The sequence below is a fragment of the Typopeltis vanoorti genome, chromosome 26, assembly GCF_054136105.1.
Source record: "Typopeltis vanoorti isolate ZY-2024b chromosome 26, IOZ_Tvanoo_1.0, whole genome shotgun sequence".
Taxonomy (NCBI): domain Eukaryota; kingdom Metazoa; phylum Arthropoda; class Arachnida; order Uropygi; family Thelyphonidae; genus Typopeltis; species Typopeltis vanoorti.
Genome location: NC_143574.1, coordinates 21,402,698 through 21,426,316, shown reverse-complemented (window position 1 = coordinate 21,426,316; position 23,619 = coordinate 21,402,698). Strand labels below are relative to the sequence as shown.

Here is a 23,619-nt window from a genome sequence, read left to right as displayed (position 1 = left end):
AGGAACAGGTGTTGAAGAACCCTGGCATTGGAATTCGGGCTTTGTTCGTGGAGTTGCTAACTGTAGTCAAGCCCTGGATAACAAGGGTAGCCAATGGTAGGCCGTATGTATGGCAGCAGGATTCGGCCCCTTGCCACACCTCTGGGAAAAGTCAAAAATGGTTGTCTGAAAATTTCTACGACTTCACCAGTCCAAATGTTTGGCCTCCAAACTCCCCAGACCTTAACCCCATGGATTATTTTGTATGGGGCGCAGTTGAAAAAGACACCAATCGCACTTCCAGTAATACAAAAGCCCAGTTAATGGATAAAATTAAAACAGTTTTTGCGGCCCTTCCCAGGGAGACTGTAGCATCAGCTTGTTCGAGGTTCCGAAGCAGAATTGAAGCTGTGATCGATGCTAATGGTGGTTATTTTGAGTAAATCTTGTTGATAGTATTGTAATTAACTCTGCCTGTAATGTTTTTTTGTCAATTCATTAAATTTAATAGATACAAAGAAGATTTTCTTTTTCCTTACGAAACTGTCAAATTTATCCCGAACACCCTGTATATGATGAGGGTCCATAACAATTTCCTTAGACTTGACTATGCGGCACTCCACCTTGTCAAGGCATATATGAAGGTTTGAAGTTGTTGTCCAGTTTATCTCATGTTGATGGCCTTCATCATTTGTGTTTACTGAAAACTACATGGTTTGATAGGGCACTTGCTCTAGTTCTTTTGTAGGCAATGTCCCTCTGGTGTTCTTGCAGACGTAGGAGGATGGATTTTTCAGTTTGGCCATAGTATTGTTTCCCACAGTCACACGTGATTTTGTACATTCCTGGGAATTGTAGATGGTTGTGAGCTTATTTGTATTTGCTTAAAATCGATTTTAGTTTAGGAAGAGTAGAGAAGCAGGTTTTTATGTTGAACTTTCATAAAATTCTTCTTAGTTTCGTGGAGAGCGAGCTGATGTATGGTAAAGAGATATAACCTTTGGGGTTGTCTTGTGTTTCCGAGTTGTTTTGATGGTGGTATAGATGCTTATTAATAGTTTTCGATGAATAGCCATTAGTTGTGAAGGTTCTTTGTAGATGTTGTAGTTCATTTTTTAGCTCTTCTCTACTCTTCCTAAACTAAGATCGATTTTAAACAAATACAAACAAGCTCACAACCATCTAAAATTCCCAGGAGTGTACAAAATCACGTGTGACTGTGGGAAACAATACTATGGCCAAACTGAAAAATCCGTCCTCCTACGTCTGGAAGAACAACAGAGGGACATTGCCTACAAAAGAACTAGAGCAAGTGCCTGTCAAGCCATGTACTGTTTTCAGGAAACACAAATGATGAAGGCTGTCAACATGAGATAATCTGGACAACAACTTCAAATCTTCATATATGTCTTGATGAGGTGGAGCGCCGCATAGTCGAGTCTAAAGAAATTGTTATGGACCCTCATCATATAAATAATAACCTTAGTTATAATCTACTGGACTCTTTCAGCTCTGCTATCTGATATTGGCACACTCGTGAAATCAGACGCATGCAGATGCCCAACAATAGAACTTCAACACGGACTGCAGCTATAGTTCAAAGCTAACTGAATTTATAATAGTCGTTTTTATAGTGATACGATGTTTCTTATAGTGTTTTTTTATTTGCTTTCTATGTTCCCACGCCTGAAGAAGTCGGACAATCCAATGAAACATGTTGCGTTTTGAATAAATTTCATTGTTATTTCTAGTTCTCGGATCTAAGTCAGTATATATAAATATGAATGTATATATACACATCCATCCATCCATCCGACTGAAGAAGTCGGACAATCCAATGAAACATGTTGCGTTTTGAATAAATTTCATTGTTATTTCTAGTTCTCGGATCTAAGTCAGTATATATAAATATGAATGTACGTACGTACATTCATATTTATATACGTACGTACATTTTATACGTCCGTCCGTCCGTCCATCCATCCATCCATCCATCCATATATATATATATATAGATATAGATATATATATATATATATATATATATATATATATATATATTCATTTTTCTAAATTAACTGACTTAAAACCCGAGAATTATAACACAATGACATTTATTTGAAAAAACGCAACATGTTTCGTCAAGAATGACTTCATCAGGCGATAAGAACACAGAAAGATATTAAAAGACACGAAATTAACATCGACACACTCTAAAGCTATACAATTATAAAGCCATAATATTCGACTGTAAATTACAGTTATTATGAGCTGGAACTACAGTCCAAGTTAAAGTGCTATTGTTGTACACCTGTGCGTGTGTGGAATCACGCGATCTCCAGTATCTAATAGTAGAGTTGAAAGAGTCAGGCAAATTATAGCTAAGATTGTTATTCATGTGAAAAGGGTACAAGGTGATTTCTTTTGACTCGACAATGCGGCGCTCTACTTCATCATGGCAGATGTGTAGGTTTGAAGTTGATGTCCAGTTTATTTCATGTTGGTGGCTTTCGTTGTTCGTGTTTATTGAAAACAGGACATGGCTTGACAGAGCAGTTGCTCTGGTTCTTTTATAAGCAATGTCACGCTGGTGCTCTTCGAGACGTAGTAAGATAGATTTCTCTGTCTGCCCATAGTAAGGCTTTCCGCATTCACAAGTGACCTTGTATACACCTGGGAATTGTAGAAGGTTGTGAGGTTGTTTATAATTGTTGAAGCGTGATCTTATTTTTGGCATAGTCGAGAAGCACGTTTTTATGTTAAACTTCTTTAGAATTCTACTCAGCTTTTTGGATAGTGTGCTGATATATGGCAAGACGATATGACCTTTGGAGTCGTCCTGTGTCTCTATGTTGCTACGTTGACGGTGGGATAATTGGTTGTTAATATTTTTTAGAGAGTAGCCATTGTTTTTAAAGGTCCATTTAAGATGTTGTAGTTCCTTTTTCAGTTCTTCTTCATCTGACAGTACAGATCTTGCACGATTCACTAGAGTTGATATAATACCCAACTTTTGCGCTGGATGGTGATGGGATGACGCATGCAGATATCTGTCTGTATGAGTTGGCTTTCTAAATATAGAGACTTTAATTGATTCAGGCGTCTTGGTGAGTTTAACATCTAGGAAACAGATGGAACTATTTTCTTCAATCTCCATAGTCAATTTTATATCTTGATGGCGGTTGTTTAAGTGGTCGAGAAACTTGTGAAGATTCTCAGTACCATGCTCCCATATGAGGAATATATCATCCATGTATCTAAGCCAAATTTTCGGTTTTAAAGTAAAAGAGGAGATTGCTTTTTGTTCAAATTCCTCAAAAAAAATGTTGGCTAACAGACATCGCTTACACTTCAGGGAATCTGTATTCTTTCTAGAAACTGAACGGAGCCGATCTTTCATCTTGTATCACCTGAAGCCTCACTTCCAATGCTTCCCTCCAACTACAAGAAAATATACCACCTCCTTATGTCAGGGCCTCCAACTTTGCCCTTCGTGTATTCATCCTTAACCCTCTCATCCACAAAGCTGTACGTACCATCCAGATTTCAGTGGGATCTTCCATATAAATCAAAGTGTGCCAAACCAGATTCCAAAATACAGTGGAGACTATGGCATTAACATCTTGACAATCTCTTCTAAGCCCTACAAATTTCAACTTAGAGAAACGGATCTGTGTCTATTCTGCAAAGTTTCAGGTACCTTGGAACACACATACCTTACCTGTCCGGCTAACAAAGTGATGATCACCTATGCTCTTAATACTGCCTCTAGCACTTGTAACGACACACACAGCAAAGAAGACTACTGGAATTTAATCCATACAGAAGAAAAACAGACAGAGAATATGCAATTTCCTCTTCATCTGTGCTAAGGATGTCATCTACAGCTTCTACCTAAAACACACAAGAAATAACCAAAACCCATCCATCACCAAATCGGCACAAACCCTCATATATAGCTTAACTCAGAAACTACAATGCAGGCTTTCACTGGACTTTAAGAAACAAGAACTGTCGCAAAATTCATAGAGGAGTGGAATCCAACTGGTACCCTGTTCTGGATTGCTGACGACAATACACTTCATCTGAACGATAACTAAGAGTGAAATTGAACTGTAATGTTGATTCACTTTCTCTGTAATATATATATACTTATAGTATGTAAATAGACCTTTTGTAACAAGTTAAATAAAATAAAAAAATAATAATAAATGTGTGTGTGTGTGTGTGTGTGTGTGCGTGCGCGCGTGCATGCGTGCGTGCGTGCGTGAAGTATTTGGTAATTTTTAGAATTTTTCCTTTAAGTTTAAAGTTATTGGAATTTGAGAGTGCATTTATTAAATCTTTATTATGTGTTTAATCTCTTTTTTCATTTAAAAATTAAAAAAAAAAAAAGAACACAAATATACAGTCCTAAGTATTCTAACTTTTACACAGTGCTAGATCAAGGCCAACATCACGGACAAGCATCACATAACAGTAATATAACAGTTCTAACTTTCTAAAACTCATTATTATTATTATTACCCAAGACCACATGGAGTCAAAGACTCATCTAGGAGGTCCTTTTATCAAACACACAGCTCATTATACCATGCTTTAAACACACTCAAATTCTCTGCAGACACCACACTCTCAGGCAAGGAAGGCATTCTAATCATTCACAACTCTGCATGAAAAAAAACCTGCTGTTCACACCCTCCTTATACAGCTTCCAGGTATGACCTCTGGTTCCCCCCTGACCTCCCACCATTTTCTGTAGAACCTCTCCAGCATTGATCCTATAATAACCCCTTAATAACTTGTAACTCTCTATCATATCTCCCCTCCTCCTGTCCACCAGACTCCAAGTTGCATCTTCTCAATCTTTGGTCATACTCGACATTTCGGAGGTTAGAAACTACCTTAGTCAGTTGCCTCTGGACCCTCCAACATCTCTCCATCCTTCTGAAAACCAGGTGACCAAATCTGGGCACAACAGCCCATGTGTGGCTTAATCAAAGCCTTATACAATGGAACAAGAATCTCCCTACTTCTGCAAGTCAGTGTCCTCCGCATCATTCCCAGAAGTCTTTGTGTTGTCTTCACAATTTTGGCTGTGTGTCCCCTAAATTTTAGATCCTTATCCACTTTTACTCCCATATCTCTTATTTCCTCTGCCTCCAACAATATATCGTCACCAAGCATAAATTCTGCATCCCATTTTTGTTTTTCCAAATTTTAAAACCTTACATTTTGCAACATTGAACTCACATCCCGATTCGCGTGCCCAATCACTCAATTTATTCAAGTCTTCTTGTAAGGCCACAACATCTTCTCTACTCTTCATGGTTTGTCCCAACTTTGCATCACCTGTAAACAACTGAATATCTCTATCCAAATCTTCACCAATATCATTAATATACAAGTTAAACAGCAATGGCCCTAAAACAGACCCCTGAGGCACACCACTAGTAACTTTCCTTTTCCTGGATATTGCTCCCCCATACACTTGTTGATACCTATCAGATAGCCAGTCTCCAATCAATGCACCAATCTAATATCCAACCCCATCCACTCCAGTTTGACTATCAACTTATCATGTGGTAATCTATCAAAAGCCTTTGCAAAATCTAAGTACATTATTGTGTATCCTTCTCTATCGATGGAAGCAGTCACTTTATTGTAATAAGTAAGTAGATTACTCAAACATGACCTCCCTTTAGCAAATCCATGCTGTCCATCAAAGATAATACCATTGTTGTCAACCCAACTCTGGATCCTAGTTCTCACAAGCTTCTCCAACGACTTAACTACAACACCTGACACACAGATAGGCCTATAGTTTGATGCTTGAGTTCTATCACCTCCTTTATGAAGTGGCACAATCTTACCCTCTTTCCACTCCTTAGGGACTTGACCAAGTGCAAGACTCATATTAAAAAAATATGTCAGGGCTGTCATCAACTCCCTGGCACATTCCTTCAGAATACATGGTGATGTATTATCAAGTCCTACAGCCTTATTTACACCTAGTTTGCTCAACTCCCCATACACCTTTTGCTCACTTACAGTCAGTCTCTCCTCCCCATCATCAACTGCTCTCAATCTCTCCATGAAGTCGCATTCACAAGATTGAAAGATCTTTATGAACTGCTCATTAATTATCTCCACCACACCTTCTGCAACAGCTGTCTTTATACCATTTTCCCCTATCAATGTCATCCTTTCATAACCATTCTTTCTTTTGCTGGCTACATATCGAAAGAACTCCTTAGGATTCTTTTTGGCTTCATTAGCCAACTACTGTTCATACCTCTCTTTAGCTACCCTCACCAACCAAGTCACCTGCCTTGCCTTTTCTTTGTAGTCCTCATGGAATTGGTTATTTCCACTTCTCTTATGCTGCCTCCATTTCTTAATATAAATACTAGTTCTTTTAATAGCTGATAAATACATTTTTATAGTTGTTATTTTTATTTGTATGGTTTTCATATTTATGGTTTTAATTTTTATTAAATGATTTTTATGATTTTGATTTTTATTAAATGATTTTATAATTCTTTCACCAAAATCTCCAGCTGATATTAAACATTCAAGCATCAATAAACATTCAATGCATGAAGGCATCGTGTATTAATAATTTCCAACAGATAATCTGGGTTTTTTTCTGTCCTCTAAATAGAACAGGAAATTGAATTTATAATGAACCGATAATGGTAGGGCTGATCCTAACTTTTTATGTGAATCCCTCCTATGAAGGGTTTCAAACCTGTAACACACCAATAATGAGATAACTTGAGAACCAACCATGCTCTCATGAATTAAACTAGGTTTAGTACTCTAGAGACTGAAGTGGCTTGTTAATCTTTACAAAGCATCTGTCAAACTTTGCCTGACTTAGTTGTGAGCTCTTCGTCTGTAAATGAATTCAAGAAGAGATATGACAGATATTGTTTTGCTAGTTTGGGTCTCCCGCGATGAGTCTACTGACTCCATGGAGATACCCGTAATAATAATAATAAATCAATGAAATTCTATAAAAAGCAATGGAGACAAACAGGGTGCTTGTATGGATCACTTATTTTTAAGTGGCACACTACAGAGCAGTTTGGCAAAAATATCATGTTCCTTTGCTGTTTCTTGCAGAAATTTAAATTGCTATAAACATTGGTCTATCAGTTTGTTTGGTGATAAATAGATATTTTATACTAAACAGTCATTAATTTATTTGAATTTATAATGAACCAATACTGGTAGGGCTGATCCTAACTTTTTATGTGAATCCCACCTATGAAGGGTTTCAAATCTGTAACACACCAATAATGAGATAACCTGAGAACCAACCATGCTCTCAAGAACTAAACTAGATTTAGTACTCTAGAGACTGAAGTGGCTTGTTAATACTTACAAGCCCACTTCAGGATTACAATGAAACATTTTTGGTCTCACTCCAGGTGATAAAAATCACCTACCACTTAAAGACATTCACAAACATTCATAACATAGCAGGAATTCAACTCATATTCTGTAGATTGGAGAGTGGAGATGCTCCACTAGCCAACCTAGCCAGCAATTATCCAAAGTATTCACATCTTGAATATTCAGAATTTCTAATTAAGCCTTATTTCAGTTCCACAGAATCAGATGCTTATCTAGTAGCAACTGATTTAAGAGTTTAAAATATTTTAATTATTATTATGATTATTATAACTCCATACATGAGAGATTGAAGAACTTAATAGTGCACTGCCATGTGTGGGCAAGAGGTTAAAATGAGCAAGAGACCCTACTGATAGTTTTGACCAGCCTGAGGTTGTAATCCTTGGAGAACACTACATACAGAAAGATGTTTTTCAGAGGCAGATGAAATGAAATGGGAGGAGGAGAAAGAGGAGAACAGGAAACACTAGCTTTCTGAGCTTGAAATAGAACAGTGAATTGATTTTCACTAACAAAGAGCACCCTTTTGGAAGTACTTGCACAAAAGGCATAAGGCAGAACCAGAATATCTGAGAGAAGTTAAAGAAAGCTTATGAGAGGAGGGGAAGCTGATGCTTAACTGGATTGCCTGGATTAACTGATTGGCCAGAGCTGGAATTTGTATAGTTAGCAATTGTAAAGTAAGCAGTATTTTGAACAGAAAAGGACACCAACTATTTTGAAGGCTTAGGAAACTAGGGATGCAATTTATCTGTGCCAGAAAAGATTAGACATGGATGTTAGCCCATGATCTTGTCTGAATATAGGAGTATTATCAAAAGTAAAAAGAAATGAAATATATTTCTTGTGAGAATGACAGAACAAGCTTGGTAGCATTCAATTTGAAAGGTTGTCCTCCACCCACTTTCATTGGCAAAGAGATCATTGTTTAAGGTACTAGTTATGGAAGATTTTAAAGTGTAGAATGTTTGAGCAATGCATAGTTTGTTATCAAAACTATGAATAGGATTTGAGATCAGTGACAAAACATAATTTATGTAAAGAAGGAACTGTGGTATGGAAGAAAGTGTGGAGCCCTGTATCACCAGCATTTATCAAGAAAGTGAAGAGAAGAAGTCCCTCACCATAACATGCAGTGAACAAATGGAGAGGAAATTAGGCACTCAAACAGGCTTTGGTATGGGACAGATATGACCAAATACTTTAAAAACGTCAAAAGAGTAACTTCTAATAATTAATTAAAAGTATTGTTAAATAAATATCAAAATGAATCAAAGAAGAATATACTGTTGAAAGTTTATTTTTCACTTGGTTAGACTATAATAAATTTAGTTTAATCCTTTATCCAAGTGTGAGCAAACAAAGTTTGCACCTGAAAGTATCTTCAGGACTGGGGTAAGGTGGTACAACACTGGGCAACTCGTTGCAAAGGTGGAGCAAGCTAACATCACTCCTACCTCAGTATCTCCCATAATGCAAAATACATCTCCTTGCAGATATGTATAATGTTATGCATTAAGGGAAGGGCCACTACCCAGACTAGTTTCGACCTTATGAATAAGTAAAGCTGTCTCTAAAAATTTGGACGATCTCTAGGCCACTCAATTATGGACGAAAGACCGTCCATCTCAGCGTTGGCTCCACTCAGTGATGGCCTTCCACCCACCACCATCAAGCAGAACCGCTCATATTCTGAAGAAAAGCATTCACCAACAAAATCCTTCACAGGGCCGTGCCAGAGAACACTTTCCCTGGAGACTCAAATTGCTCCCTTAAGGCAAAAACCTTAAGAGAGCGAACTCATAATGGCCCTCACCAGTTTCGACCTTTATTGAGGTCTCATCAGTGGGAGCCAGGCCCAAGTGGAGATACCAGGCAGAAGCATTAGCAAGGTCATCTCTACCTACAGGAGTTGCCAAACGGTGTGCCACCTTTTTATTAAATTAATCTGGATTTAGAGAAAGATGTTGAAAGTTTATCTTTCACTTTTTCACCTGAAGATACTTTCAGGCACAAACTTTGTTTGCTCACACTTGGATAAAGGATCAAACTAAATTTTTTATTAAAGAATATACTGTATATTACAAATAATAACAAAGATGCTTTGTTATTATCAATTATTTGAGCCGAAAATAACCAAACCATTGAAAGGGCTAGCTTGTCAAATGACTCGTGACAGCATCATGAAACAACCCTCAATTAATAGACTAGTAAACTGATTTCCCAAAATGTGATCAGATAACTGAAAGATTAATGTATATTAAGTCTACTTTAGTGCAAGAAGAATCAAATAAATTTTCCATCAGAATTTCTTACCAGGAGCAAAGAAGTAGACAACATTATGGGCTTGAGTCCCCACCTCAATAAGTTGTAAATCAGCATCATAAACCACTGGAGAGGTTGTTCCTGAGTGATCAATTGCTTGCCATCCTTCCTCATCTAAACAAGAAATAAATGATGACATTAACATATATTTTTGAACCAAAATTTAATGGATTTACTATATTCTAAACTTAAGTATATCATTTGTTTAAAATGCATTAATAACAATTTTCTAAAGTTGCACTCCGTTTGTCTTAAGAAAAAAACACTGATAAATAAGCTTATAAATAAATACTTAATGAGCAGTTCATAAAGATCTTTCAATCTTGTGAATTTGACTTCATGGAGAGATTGAGAGCAGTTGATGATGGGGAGGAAAGATTGACTATAAGTGAGCAAGAGGTATTTGGGGAGTTGAGTAAACTAGATGTAAATAAGGCTGTGGGACTTGATAATATATCACTGCGTATTCTGAAGGAATGTGCCAGGGAGTTGACACCTGCCTGGACATATTTTTTTAATATGAGTCTTGCACTCGGTCAAGTTCCTAAGGAGTGGAAGGAGGGCAAGATTGTGCCACTTCATAAAGGAGGTGATCGAACTCAAGCATCAAACTATAGGCCTATCTGTGTGCCAGGTGTTGTGGTTAAGTTGTTGAAGAAGATTGTGAGAACTAGGATCCAGAGTTGGGTTGACAACAATGATGTTATCTTTGATGGACAGCATGGATTTGCTAAAAGGAGGTCATGTTTTAGTAATCTACTTACTTATTACAATAAAGTGACTGCTTCCTTGGACAGAGGAGAAGGATACAGTAATATACTTCGATTTTGCAAAGGCTTTTGACAGATTACCGCATGATAAGTTGAATTAGAAAATTCTTTAAATTAGAGCAAATGGGGTTGGATATTAGATTAGTGCATTGGATTGGAGACTGGCTATCTGATAGGTATCGACAAGTTGTGTATGGGGGTACGATATACAGGAAAAGGAAAGTCACTAGTGGAATGCCTCAGGGGTCTGTTTTAGGGCCATTACTGTTTAACTTGTATATTAATGATATTGGCGAAGATTTGGATGGAGATATTCAGTTGTTTGCAGATGATGCAAAGTTGGAACAAACCATAAAGAGTAGTGAAGATGTTGTGGCCTTACAAGGAGACTTGAATAAATTGAGTGATTGGGCATGGAAATGGGGATGTGAGTTCAATGTTGCAAAATGTAAGGTTTTAAAATTTGGAAAACAAAGATGGGATGCAGAATTTATGCTTGGTGAGAATATATTGTTGGAAGTAGAGGAAATAATAGATCTGGGGGTGATGGTGGATAAGGATCTAAAATTTTGGGGACACATCACAAAAATTGTGAAGACAACACAAAGTTTCTGGGAATGATGCGGAGGACACTGACGTGTAGAAGTAGGGAGATTCTTGTTCCGTTGTATAAGGCTTTGATTAGGCCACACATGGACTATTGTGCCCAGATTTGGTCAGCGGGTTTTCAGAAGGATGAAGAGATGTTGGAAAGGGTCCAAAGGCGACTGACTAAGGTAGTTTCTGACCTCTGGAATGGCAAGTATGAGGAAAGATTGAGAAGATGTAATTTGCAGAGTCTGATGGACAGGAGGAAGAGTGGGAGATATGATAGAGACTTGCAAGTTGGTAAGGGGTTGTTATAGGATCAATGGTGGAGAAGTTCTACAGAGAATAGTGGGAGATCAGGGGAGAACCAGAGGTCATTCCTGGAAACTGTATAAAGAGGGTGTGAGTAGGGGAGTGAGAGGCAGGTTTTTTTCGTGCAAAGTTGTGAATGATTGGAATGCCTTGCCTGAGAGTGTGGTGTCTGCAAGGAGTTTGAGTGTGTTTAAGACACGGTATGATGAGATGTGTGTGTGTGTGATAAAAGGACCTCCCAGATGAGTCTTTGACTCCATGAGGTCTTGGGGTAATAATAATAATAATATTCATGCTGTTTCAATTCACTGCATTTTGTCCTTTATCCAATTGTTCCAATGATTTTCAAACATGCTCCCTGCATAATAAAATAGCATACATTAATTAATAAATACATAGATCAAACTCAATTTATTTCATTTCACATACCTCTGAATGTTCCAAATACCTTCACCTTTTTTTATCTGTGGTATGCTTTATGATTAAAGAGTAAAATTTCCATATTTTGAACTAGGACCCTTGTTTAGAGCAATGTTTTTTCACTGAATATTCCAACATGATCGAAACTGAACCAGCAAGTGCTAAGAATTGTGCATGAAGTGTTTGTAATGCTAGTTGGGTATAAAGTAATATACATGCAACAGGGATGTATACATGCCAGCTTGATTAGGAAGGATGAAGGGAAGTATAAGAAATTGAGACTCTGTCTGTATCTGTTTATGGTTAAGAAATACATAACCTTATAAGCCTACTAAGATGAAACATGAATGCCCAAATATATTGAGTGCTCATCTTTCTTCTCTAAAGTAGGCATCAAATAAGCCAGATGGATGGTGATACATTGCACAAAGAACAGCACATGTATCTAATGGACTTTAATAAATATCAATGCTACAGCATAACTAACCCATCAGTAGCAAAGTGGAAGGCTTACCCACTTAACCATTATTCACCAAAGATAAATATGTACACACACATGTATCTGGACATTATCTACAGAGCATTAGAAATATATAAAAATGAACAACACATATGAAGAATAATATAACAAAACATTGCCACATCTGTGAATTTTTCTTTGGAGGCTTCATCATCATCTTATATTCAGCAAGGGGGTATGAATCACCCCCTCTTAACAATGGTGGATACTTCTTTGACAAAAGATGCACAAGAAAATGATGGACTATACACCAATATGTCATTGATTTTTTTTGTATGCATGGATTTTATCATTTATATAATTATAACAATTATCGGAATAATATTTATTCAAATTAGAAATATAAAGACATGTTATAAATGTCAAAACTAAAGTAATAACATGAGGTATGTTAAAAACTTCAATAAATATTTTTCAGTTGTATTAATAATACTGTGTGCATGCATGTGTGTATGTGTGCGAAGTTGGTGAGAGTGCAGTCAAAAGGAGATGTATATGCATAACCATAAGGTGATTTATTATGGAATGCCCTATAGTCAACATACATCAGCACCTTAAGATAACGTTTTGTGAGGGGGAAAGATTGAGAGAGAGAAGTAGTTGTTACACAAATTAAATTTACCAAGAAATTATATTCTTGTTTAATCCTTTATCCACGTGTGTACAAACAAAGTGTGCACATGAAGTATCTTAAAGACTAGGTATCCCACAATGCAGTGTGCACAGCCTTTCAGGTGTGTATAATGCTATGCATTATGGGAAGGGCCACTAACCAGATCAGTTTTAATCTTTAATTAAGTATCATCAGTGGGAGCCAGACCCAAAAGAGATACCAAAGTTGAAGTAATGCAGACGTCATAAATTTCCAATATACAAGAGCAAAAAGGTAACACATCTTATGTGTTGTTAACACAGACAGTGTATGGCTATAATCATGTGGAGGTTTCTGTGGTTAACAAGTTCAATCAAATTATTTCGGTTTTGTGACCACATTTTTATTAAAAAAAAACTGTTTTTTAAAAACTAAACAAGTACTAAAAAACAAACCCGACAAGTTTTGTTAGTTGTCAGACTAACATCTTCAGGGGTAAAGATAACTAACAGTTTAAAGCACAAACTATAAGAAATTATAAAAAAAAACAAGTTCATTTGTTGGTATTATGAACATCAAAAAAGTTCGTTAAAAAAACTGAATAACAGATCTATACAACCGTTAATACACGTTGTAATAATACCAACAAATGAACTTGCTTTTTTTCATAATTTCTTATAGTTTGTGCTTTAAACTGTTAGTTATCTTTACCCCCTGAAGATGTTAGTCTGACGACTAACGAAACTTGTTGGGTCTGTTTTTTAGTGCTTGTTTAGTTTTTAAAAAAACAGTCTTTTTTAATAAAAATGTGGTCACAAAACTGAAATAATTCGATTGAATGTATGGCTATATCCAAGTGTCAAGCAGATAAATAAGGCATTTGGCAGATGCACTTGGCACACTGGTATACAAGTTGAGGAAGATAAGAATATACATACATATAGTATCAGTATTACTTTTAAGAATTCAGAGTGTCAGAAGACTCATTGTAAGTGGTTGAACACTCACCCCACAATAGCTACTCATTATATTTGATTCCAGGTGGTAAAATGAGTCGAGTGATTGAGGCATTGGATCTGAGGAGGAAGTGAGCGAAGGAGTTCATGGTTTTAATATGTACAAATGACTTGACAGAGGACAAAGAGCATGTCAGAATGGATATCAGGAGGCTGCTTAGAAGGATAAAAGAGAATAGTGTGACAGGAAGGGTAGTAAGCAAGTGCCTAGGTATGACTGTGGTGAGATGAGGTGGAGAGCAAGGATTATGAATGGTATGTTGGCTCAAATGTGTGAGGAGAGGGGAGTACAATTTGTTAATATGTGGAATGAGTTTGAAACATGAAGTGAACTGTATGGGAGCGATGGACTGAATTTGAGTGGTTATGGTGTGAGTCATTTGGAGAGACTGTTATTGAGTACAGAGAATGAATCAGATCAAGTGGAAAGTGATGTGGAAGAGCAGAAGAGTACGACAGGAGAGATTGAAGAGGTGGTTATAAATGAGGAAGTAAGTGGTATGAGTGTGGAAAATGAGAGACTGGGTGTGCAAGATGAATGCCATTTTGTTCAAGGGGTACACAGCATGAGAAAGGTAGATGCTCCAAGAGGATGTGAGCGCATGCGTAGACAGGAAAGGAATGGGATGACCTGGGATCAAGAGGAAACAGTTGGAATTGAAAAGGATTCTAAAATGAATAAGCAGAAAGGAAAATGGCCCCAGTCGAGCATAGAGATATCACATCGAATGAGTGTTATCGGTGAAACTAGCTGTAGATCCAGGAATGAGCTGTTGTGTTTATATAGAAATGCTAGAAGTGTAAGAAACAAAGCAGATGAAATGGTTGCACTAATTGAGTCTGTTCACCCAAAAATTGTTGGAATAAATGAACATGGTTAGATGAGGATGACATCCTGACAAGAATAGAGATGGAAGGATATGATGTGTTTCATGAATATAGAAGGGGTAAAAAGGGAGGGGGAGTGCTATTGATGATAGAGAAAGAGTTATGTCCATACAAAGTAGAAATGCAAGAGGGGAAATAGTGCCAGTGGTTTTGAGGCAGTTCGATGTGAGATAGAGGTGAATGGAATGAAATACTTGGTTGGATGTCGTTATAGACCAGGTTGGTAGTGACTATGAAATGTATAAGCAATATAGACTGGAATGGTGAGATAGCAATTGGAAGTAAAGAAAATGAGTTTCTTGAGTTTTTGAGGGATAACTACCTCAGACAGTATGCAACAGAGGGCACACGAGGATTGAGGGTCTTGGATTTGGTCATCTCATCAGAGGATGTAATTATAAATGAAGTGTCAAATCACCCACCAATTGGTGAGAGTGACCATGATGTAATTACCTGGGTGGTTGCCAGCAGTGTGAGGACCTCTGTATGAAAGGGTATATGGGGTGATTATGAAGAGCTCAGGAGACAGCTTGCAGGTGTAGCATGGAATGAGGAGTTAGCTGGAAAAGAGATCAATGCAGCTTGGGGGATTTTCAAAAACTATCTAGTTGATGCAATATCTAAATGTATTCCAAGGGTGAGAAGGTTAAATAAGGTAGGTGTGAAATTGATGAATAAAGAGATGCGATACAGAGAAAAAGGGCATTATGGAAGCAGCATAAGGGAAGTGGAAATAACCAATTCCATAAGGACTACAAAGACCAGACAAGACAGGTGACTTGGTTGGTGAGGGTAGCTAAAAAGAGGCATGAACAGCAGTTAGCTAATGAAGCCAGAAAGAGTTCTTTCGATACGTAGCCAGCAAAAGAAAGAATGATTATGGAAGGATGACATTGATTGGAGAAAATGGTATAAAGACAGCTGTTGCAGAAGGTGTGGTGGAGATACTTAATGAGCAGTGCATAAAGTTCTTTCAATCTTGTGAATGTGACTTCATGGAGAGATTGAGAGCAGTTGATGATTGGGAAGAAAGACTAACTGTAAGTGAGCAAGAGATGTATGGGGAGTTGAGCAAACTAGATGTAAATAAGGCTGTGGGTCTTGATAATATATCACCACGCATTCTGAAAAAATGTACCAGGGAGTTGACGCCGGGCTTGACATATGTAGAAAGAGGGTAAAATCATTCCACTGCATAAATTTGGTGATAAACATGTGTCTACAATAGGCCATTCTATATTTCTGGAGTTATGGCTAAGGTACTACAGTGATTAGTGAGAACTATTATATAGAAATGGGTTGATAACAGCAGTATTCTTTGTGATTGCCACAGCATGGGTCTGTCAAAGGCAAGTCATCTTTTAGAAATTTGCATATGCACTATAATAAAATGATGAATGCATTGCACAGGGAAGATGCATATACAGTAGTTTACTTCGATTTTTTAAAAGCTTTTCATAAATTGCTACATGAACCGCTGTTAAATAAATTGAAACAAATGGATGGGATAACAGACTGGTGAGTTGCATAAGGTGACTGTCTGTCAGATAGGTATCAGCAAGTTGTTTATGGAGGTGCAGTATCTCAAAAGAAGAAAGTCACTAATGGTGTGCCACAGGGCTGTTTGGGGGCCATTGATGTTCAACTTGTATATTAATGATACTGGGTGGAGTTTAATTGAAGATAATCAAGTGTTTGCAGAAGATGCAAAATTAGGGAGAACGACGGGAAGTCAAGCAGATGTTGTGGCCCTATAGGAGGACTGAATAGTATGAGCGAGCAGATAAGTGGAACTATCAGTTCAATGTTCCCAAGTATAATGTTCTAAAATTTGGTTAATAATGATGGGATGCAAAGTATACACTTGGTGGGAAAACTTTGAAGCAGGTAATGGAGATGAGAAATCTGAGAGTGGCAGTAGACAAGGAACTGAAGTTCAGAAGTTATAATGCACAAATTGTGAAGTCTTCATATTGGATTATGGCCAGTGGCACACTCAAAATTTAATCTTGGAGGGAGCCGAGTACTCAAGATTTAATCGGGGAGGGGGGGCACGAGCACTCGTGATTTAATTTTGGGGAGGCCGAGTTGAGTAGACGATTTGAGAATATACACTGTGCATTGCATACGACCTATGACTGAGCATCTGCGATGATCGTCAATACATGATACCCATGATCTCTGGCCCGGCTCGGGCAAACAAAGTATCACCCGAGCATTACTTCATTCGCTTTGCATTCACAACGGCTGTGATTCCCGAGAGCCAGAGGGTATTCCCACCTTATGTGACCGCTAATTCATAAGTAATATAGAAATAGAAGACACGACACAACATAAATAAAAAAAAAATAATTTTAATTAGGAATCCCTGGGTGCACCAATGATTATGGCAATGATGCGATTGAATTCCGCACCGAAACCTATATACTTAATGTGAGCACCCTCTCTTGGTGACTACGTCATGCATATAGCGGCGGCCGATTGGTCACCGCAGCTCCGAACTGTTTTTGACATGGCCCAATACATATATCATCTCATATACATCTTTCAGCATTTATACATAATCTTCCTTTGTTAAATAATCCACAAACATTATCTATTTAAATTATGGGTTTCTCAAAAATTACTTAATATCTACTAGAAAAATGGTTATACACAGTTCTGAATTACCAAGATGCACATTTTCTTCTGGAGGCATAAGCATGTCCATATCCATGGTTTTTAATGTTACCTTATGTTGGATCGGAAATAGGATGACTCATAAAAGTGAATTGGCACTTTTTCCGACACAACACTTCACTCTTGAGGCACATGCAATTTTTGGAGATAAGATTAACCACACTATCATTACCAAAAATTTAGACTAAAGAAAGCCTATTACACATAGGTTTACTTGGCCATCCAAAATGAGCACATTGGATGGCTATGGGCCATCCAATGTGCTCATTTTCTTAACCAGAAACTGGGAGGTGTGTGTGGAGGGAAAGTTATTATATTATTATTTTGTTTTTAGTATATTATTATATTATATTATTATTATTTGTGTCAATCATATAAAACCCCCTTTAATAACTTATAAGTTCCTATCATGTCTCGTCTCTTCTGCATGTCAACTAACCTCTGCAACCCATAAACCTTCGATTTATCCTCATAGGGGAGATTCCAATGACCTGTCACCAGCTTGGTCACTCATCTCTGGATCCTATATACTACCTCCTGATCAGCAAGAAACCGTGATGAAATCTGAGCACAACAGTCAAGACAACATGGGCAAACCAGAGTCTTATAAAGAGGGTTAATTAACTCCCTATCTTTACTTGTTAGTATGTTTTTAAACATTCAGTAACCCTTTGGGCTATTTTGCCAATTTTTACATATATGCCCGCTGAACTCTCTCTCTCCACCATGACCCCAAATCCACTGCCTCATTAATTTCCTTCAATACAGTATCATCAATGAGACACATAATATATAATTCTTCAATGTGAAGTGCATAACCTTACATTTGTAACATTAAATTGACAACCATTATCCTTTGCCCACATCAATTTAGTTAAATCATCCTACAGGTTATCAATCACTCATATAAACTAATATTAATGGAGGGAGCAAGGATGGCCACTTTGGAACTAGGTCTAATGATGTCAAGGGCAATTAAGTAAAGCAATACACCAGTCCTGACCCAGCATATAAGCATTTCAGGCAGTACCCTTTTTATAACAAATTTTCTGAAATATCATCCTGATGGACACTATTGCTTCTCCTAATGATTAAAGAAGTGTATGATCTGTGAAATCACCAGCTAATATAATAGGAAATATTTTGAATAAGAAAAAATCGCGGCCAATCGCTACTGACAAATACATACATGATATATTACCTTTGATGTTTATGACAATGGCGCTAGTGCCCACGTTTTCCAGCGAAATCGCCATATTTCTTCACTCTGTGATTCTCTGTCTTTTATGACTCCTGATCTTTTGAAACATATATACCAGTATCGCAATGTTTATTGACTTAATTTATTCATTTATACTGGTATTGCCTAAATAGCTTGATGTGCAGAAGTGAGAATCTCAGAAAATCAAGAGCGACAGGTTAGTATGATACATTACAACCTATGATGATCCGCGTTTTCATATAAACCAGTAGTTCTATGAAAAAATGTTTTTAATGTCGTGTGTTTAATTACCCCATCTAAGAATATTATGTAAACTTTCTATATCAAGCTTATTATTTTAATTATTTATTTTTCTTCTGTATTTTTTTTTAATTTACGATATTAAGCTTCAAAATGTATTTCAACGGAAGGAAATAGACTGTATTAGAAGACAGGTTTGGAACGAAAGAAAGTTTTATGACCTCTTTCAGCTGAAGATGAGTTAGCTAGTCTCATGTGGGATTAGTAAGGATTTTCGCCAGGAAGCAGGTTTACGTCCTACATGACAAATCGGCTAGAAAACACACGTAATTAACAGACAAAAGTTACGGGTAGGAGTAGACGATCGATTGCGCAGCATAACGGTATATCCTGTACTCTCAACAGCGAATTGTGTGTCGTAGTGACCTACGCTATAAGTCGTGGGACTCCGTGGAGAATATGATGATGATGTGTTGGTCCTGTATATACTTCTATCCATTACTTGGATATTTTTTATAATCACAGCTTGCATCAAAAGCGAGCAGGTTGAAATTAACTTCATGGAAAATGTTGTTTAATAAAACTAGAAAGCGTACAATTAATGCCATATTTTTTACAAGGATAGGCATAAAGCCCAAATACGGATAAATTCACTAAATTCTTCCCTGTAGTTTATTCAATTAAATTTTAACAAAAAAATATGTATAAATGTAAATAATAATAATAATAATAATAATAATAATAATAATAATAATAATAATAATACAGACTAATGTCTACTTTCTAATGGCTTTTACTTCTAATTGCCTATCCATATCCCTTTGTAAAATAATACGGAACTAACTGCATGCTTTCAGGTTGTACAGGGTGTCCCAAAATTCACGCAAGAAGTAATTTTGATAGAAAACACAAGTTTTTAATTAAAAATTGTAATTTCTTATTGATTCATAAAGTATACAGTCTAGGGTTATGCATCGAATAGCATATCGGGTAAATGGCCTCCACGGCTTTGCTGGCACATACGCACTCTTTTGTCGAAATTTTCCATGACCGTTTTGCATAAATGTGGCTGAATTTCGTTGATACAGCGCTCAATTTCCTCCGTCAAGGCGTGGGTTGTTGACATAAACCTTAGCCTTCAAAAAACCCCAAAGAAAAAAGTCCAAACGCATTAAGTCACATGATCTGCGCGTCTAATTCTGATCACCACAACGAGAAATTACACGACCAGGAAATGACTCATGCAGTAATTGAATTGTTTCTCGGGCTGTATGGCATGTGGCACCGTCTTGTTGAAACCACATGTCGTCCACATCCATATCTTACAATTTAGGCACAAAAAACTGGATTATCATGTCGCGATAGCGAGCACCATTAACTGTTATTGCCTTACGAGCCGCATTTTCGAAGAAGAATTTGACCGATGATGCCTCCAGTCCAAAATCCGCACCAAACAGTGACACGTTGTGGATGCATTTGTTTCTCAACAATCACTCGTGGATTGTCTGAACCCCAAATGCGACAATTTTGTCGATTAACAAAGCCATCAAGATGAAAATGAGCCTCATCGCTGAAGATGATTTTGTTCGAAATATAAGCATCCACTTGTTGTTGTTCCATAATCCATTCAACGAACTCTCTTTGCTGTGTGTGGTCATTTTTAATAACCCTGAACTGTCACGCTGTCTTTTTTTTCTCGTTGGCAACACTTTACCGCACAAATGGCGCTAAATTTAAATCTTGCGTGAATTTTGGGACACCCTGTATTATTATTATTATTATTATTATTATAAATTGCCTCCATGGAATCAGAAGACTCATCTCGGGAGACCCAACATTGTCATCATCATCATCATCATCATCATGCCTATCAAGGATTTAGGCCTAGCATGGCCTATTCCGGCCTTAGAAGCCATCGTTGAATCGTTTAAGAGGACGCCCTGGTTTTCTTTTTCCTAATGTTTTGTACCTTAAGGCTTGTTTTGGTAATCTTTCTGTTTTCATTCTTTGAACGTGTTTCATCCATTTATGTTTATATTTTTTAATTTTTTCTATTACTGGTTCTTGGTTTAATTCTTTCATAATTTCTTCGTTTCTTTTGTGATCAAATAGGGTATTACTTTACAGTTTTTCTCATAAACTTAATTTCAGCTGTTATTAATCTTTGTTTGTCTTTTTTTTTTTTATTGTCCAGATTTTACTTCCATACATTAAGACTGGTAGGGCTAACGTATTGTCATACTAACCATTATTCATACAATACCTGTCATACTTTCCCTTAAACTCATTCACAACCACTTCTGGCAACGCATTCCACCCATTTACAACCCTCCAAGCAAAAAATCCAGTCCTAACACCCTTGTTAACCACATTGTTACACAATCTCCAGGGACTCTGCTACCTCCGTATGAGTTAGCCGATCTCATACGGAGGTAGCAGGGTTTTTTCTCCCGGAAACTCGGGTTTTTCATCCCGCATACAGACAAATCGGCACTTCAGAACACACGCAATTTGCAGACAAAACACACTAGTAGTGGAGGTGGGCGGTAGATGGCGTTGATGGAGATGATTCGTAGTAGTGGTTCGGTGTAGTGGTTGAGACAGTTGTAGGTATCCTCCCGCGATGAGTCTTCGGACTCCTTGGAGGTGTCAGGAATAATAATAATAATAATAATAATAATGTCCCCTCATTCTCTCCCTTCCTGCACTGGTCTTAAAAAAATTATCAGTTTCAATCTATCCTTGTAGGAAACATTCCACAGGCCTGCAACGATTTTCAAGAAATCCAGGTGACCAGATTCAGTGGCATAGCTAGGGGGGGTCCGCCCCCAGCACTTTTTTTGGGGTTTCACGTGAGACACAATTTTATTTGTCGACGATTCATTTATTTATGTTAATTAATAATTTTTATTACTTAATTAATAATTAGTTTTTAAGAACTATACTTACAACTAAAATAAATAAAACATAAATATAACAAAACCATTACATTTCCCTATCATACTAAAATTCAAATTCTTAAAAATAAAATACATGGCACAGCGATTGCTTTATTGGTTATTGCCTAAACCATGGAGGCTGCATCTCAGCAGCAGGCGGGCACTGCACATTCAGTACACATTCTTCTTCACTTCACTGGGCGTCTACAGATGCCGTATGGTCACTCCGATGCTCGGTGATGTGCCACACCAGGCCTCGCCATGTAGTCCTGTTGTTTGCTTTTCTGGAGGCCTCAACTCTCTGAAGATCAGTCCCTCATCACACGCCATCCATCCATCCATCCATCTCACTGATGGTCTACCCCTGCCTATTTTTCCAGGAACTTTACCTTCTATTACTGTTCTGAGAAGTCCCCCTTTCATCCTTTCTATGTGTCCAAAATATTTTAACTTTCTTCTGTCAATATCCTTAAGAAGCCTTAAAGTTCTGCTGATCTTTTCTAACACCCATTAATTTCTGCGCCTTTCAGTATATGATATCCTCGAGCCATCTGTAACACCACATCTCAAAAGCAGCCATTCTTTTCTTATATGACTTGTTTAGGTTCCATGTCTCACATCCAGAAGTCGCTGTTGGAAAAACAACTGCATCCAAAATCCTCAACTTTGTTCCCATGGAGACAGATCCATTCTTCCCGATTTAGCCAATCCTAATCTTCTTCTGACATCTTCTGGACAGCAATTCTTCACATTAATAATGGATCCCAGGTACTCAAACTTGCTGACTTCCTCAATTCTTTCTCCATTAAGGTACACTTGTTTCTCAAGAACTTCCCTGTTTATATTTCCTTTGAGAACCATAATCTTTGTCTTGCTAGGGTTGAGTTGAAGTCCTCTGTTATTACTGATCTTGTTAACTTTATCAAGAATTTGTCCTAGTTGTTCCTTGTCATTATAGAGGAGTACTGTATCATCAGCTTACCTCAGATTACTGATCAATCTACCTCGTATCCTAATTCCTGTCTTGAGCGTATCCAATGCTTCACGCATGATGTCCTCCGCATATATAGTAAACAAGTGAGGAGAAAGTAAACATCCTTGCCTAACTCCTTTTTCCACCTTGAAGCCAGTCAGTCAATCCAACACCTGTTCTTACCGTGGCTTGTTGCTCCTTATACAAGTTGGCTATCAACCTGATAGTGTGTTGAGGAAAACCCGTTCTTTTCATTACTTCCCACAGTTTCACATGCTCAACACAGTCAAAAGCTTTAGAGTAGTCTAAGAAACACATTACCAGAGGGAGTCTGAATTATTTATATTTTTCTATGAACTGTCTAAGGCAAAGGATCTGATCTCTGGTGCCCTTACCTTTCCTAAAACCATCTTGTTCCTTGGGCATCTCTGCCTCAACTTTGGCCCCAATCCTATTTAGCATGATCTTCTAAAAAATTTTGCTTGCATGAGATATCAAACTAATAGTTCTATAATTCTTGCATGCCTTTATATCACCTTTGTTATGTAGTGGTATGAAAACTGACTTCTTCAAGTCTCTAGGCCATGATCCTGTCTCCCATATCCTTGTAATCAATCTATGAAACACTCTTATCCCTTCGTCCCCTGTGGCCTTAATTAACTCTGCTGGGATTTCATCTGCACCTGGGGCCTTATTGCTGTTGAGCTGTTTAACTGCTCTTTCAACTTCATGCC

General features: G+C 37.4%; 1 protein-coding gene across 1 annotated transcript in view; it reads right to left on the bottom strand.

The window, feature by feature from the left end:
* LOC150092398 (laminin subunit gamma-1-like) overlaps window positions 1–23,619 on the bottom strand; it is a 245,090-nt gene that overhangs the window by 197,095 nt on the left and 24,376 nt on the right. The window contains exon 6 of the mRNA XM_090415061.1: window positions 9,718–9,840. Coding sequence (XP_090271187.1) covers window positions 9,718–9,840 — 123 coding nt within the window. The remainder of the gene's footprint in view (window positions 1–9,717; window positions 9,841–23,619) is intronic.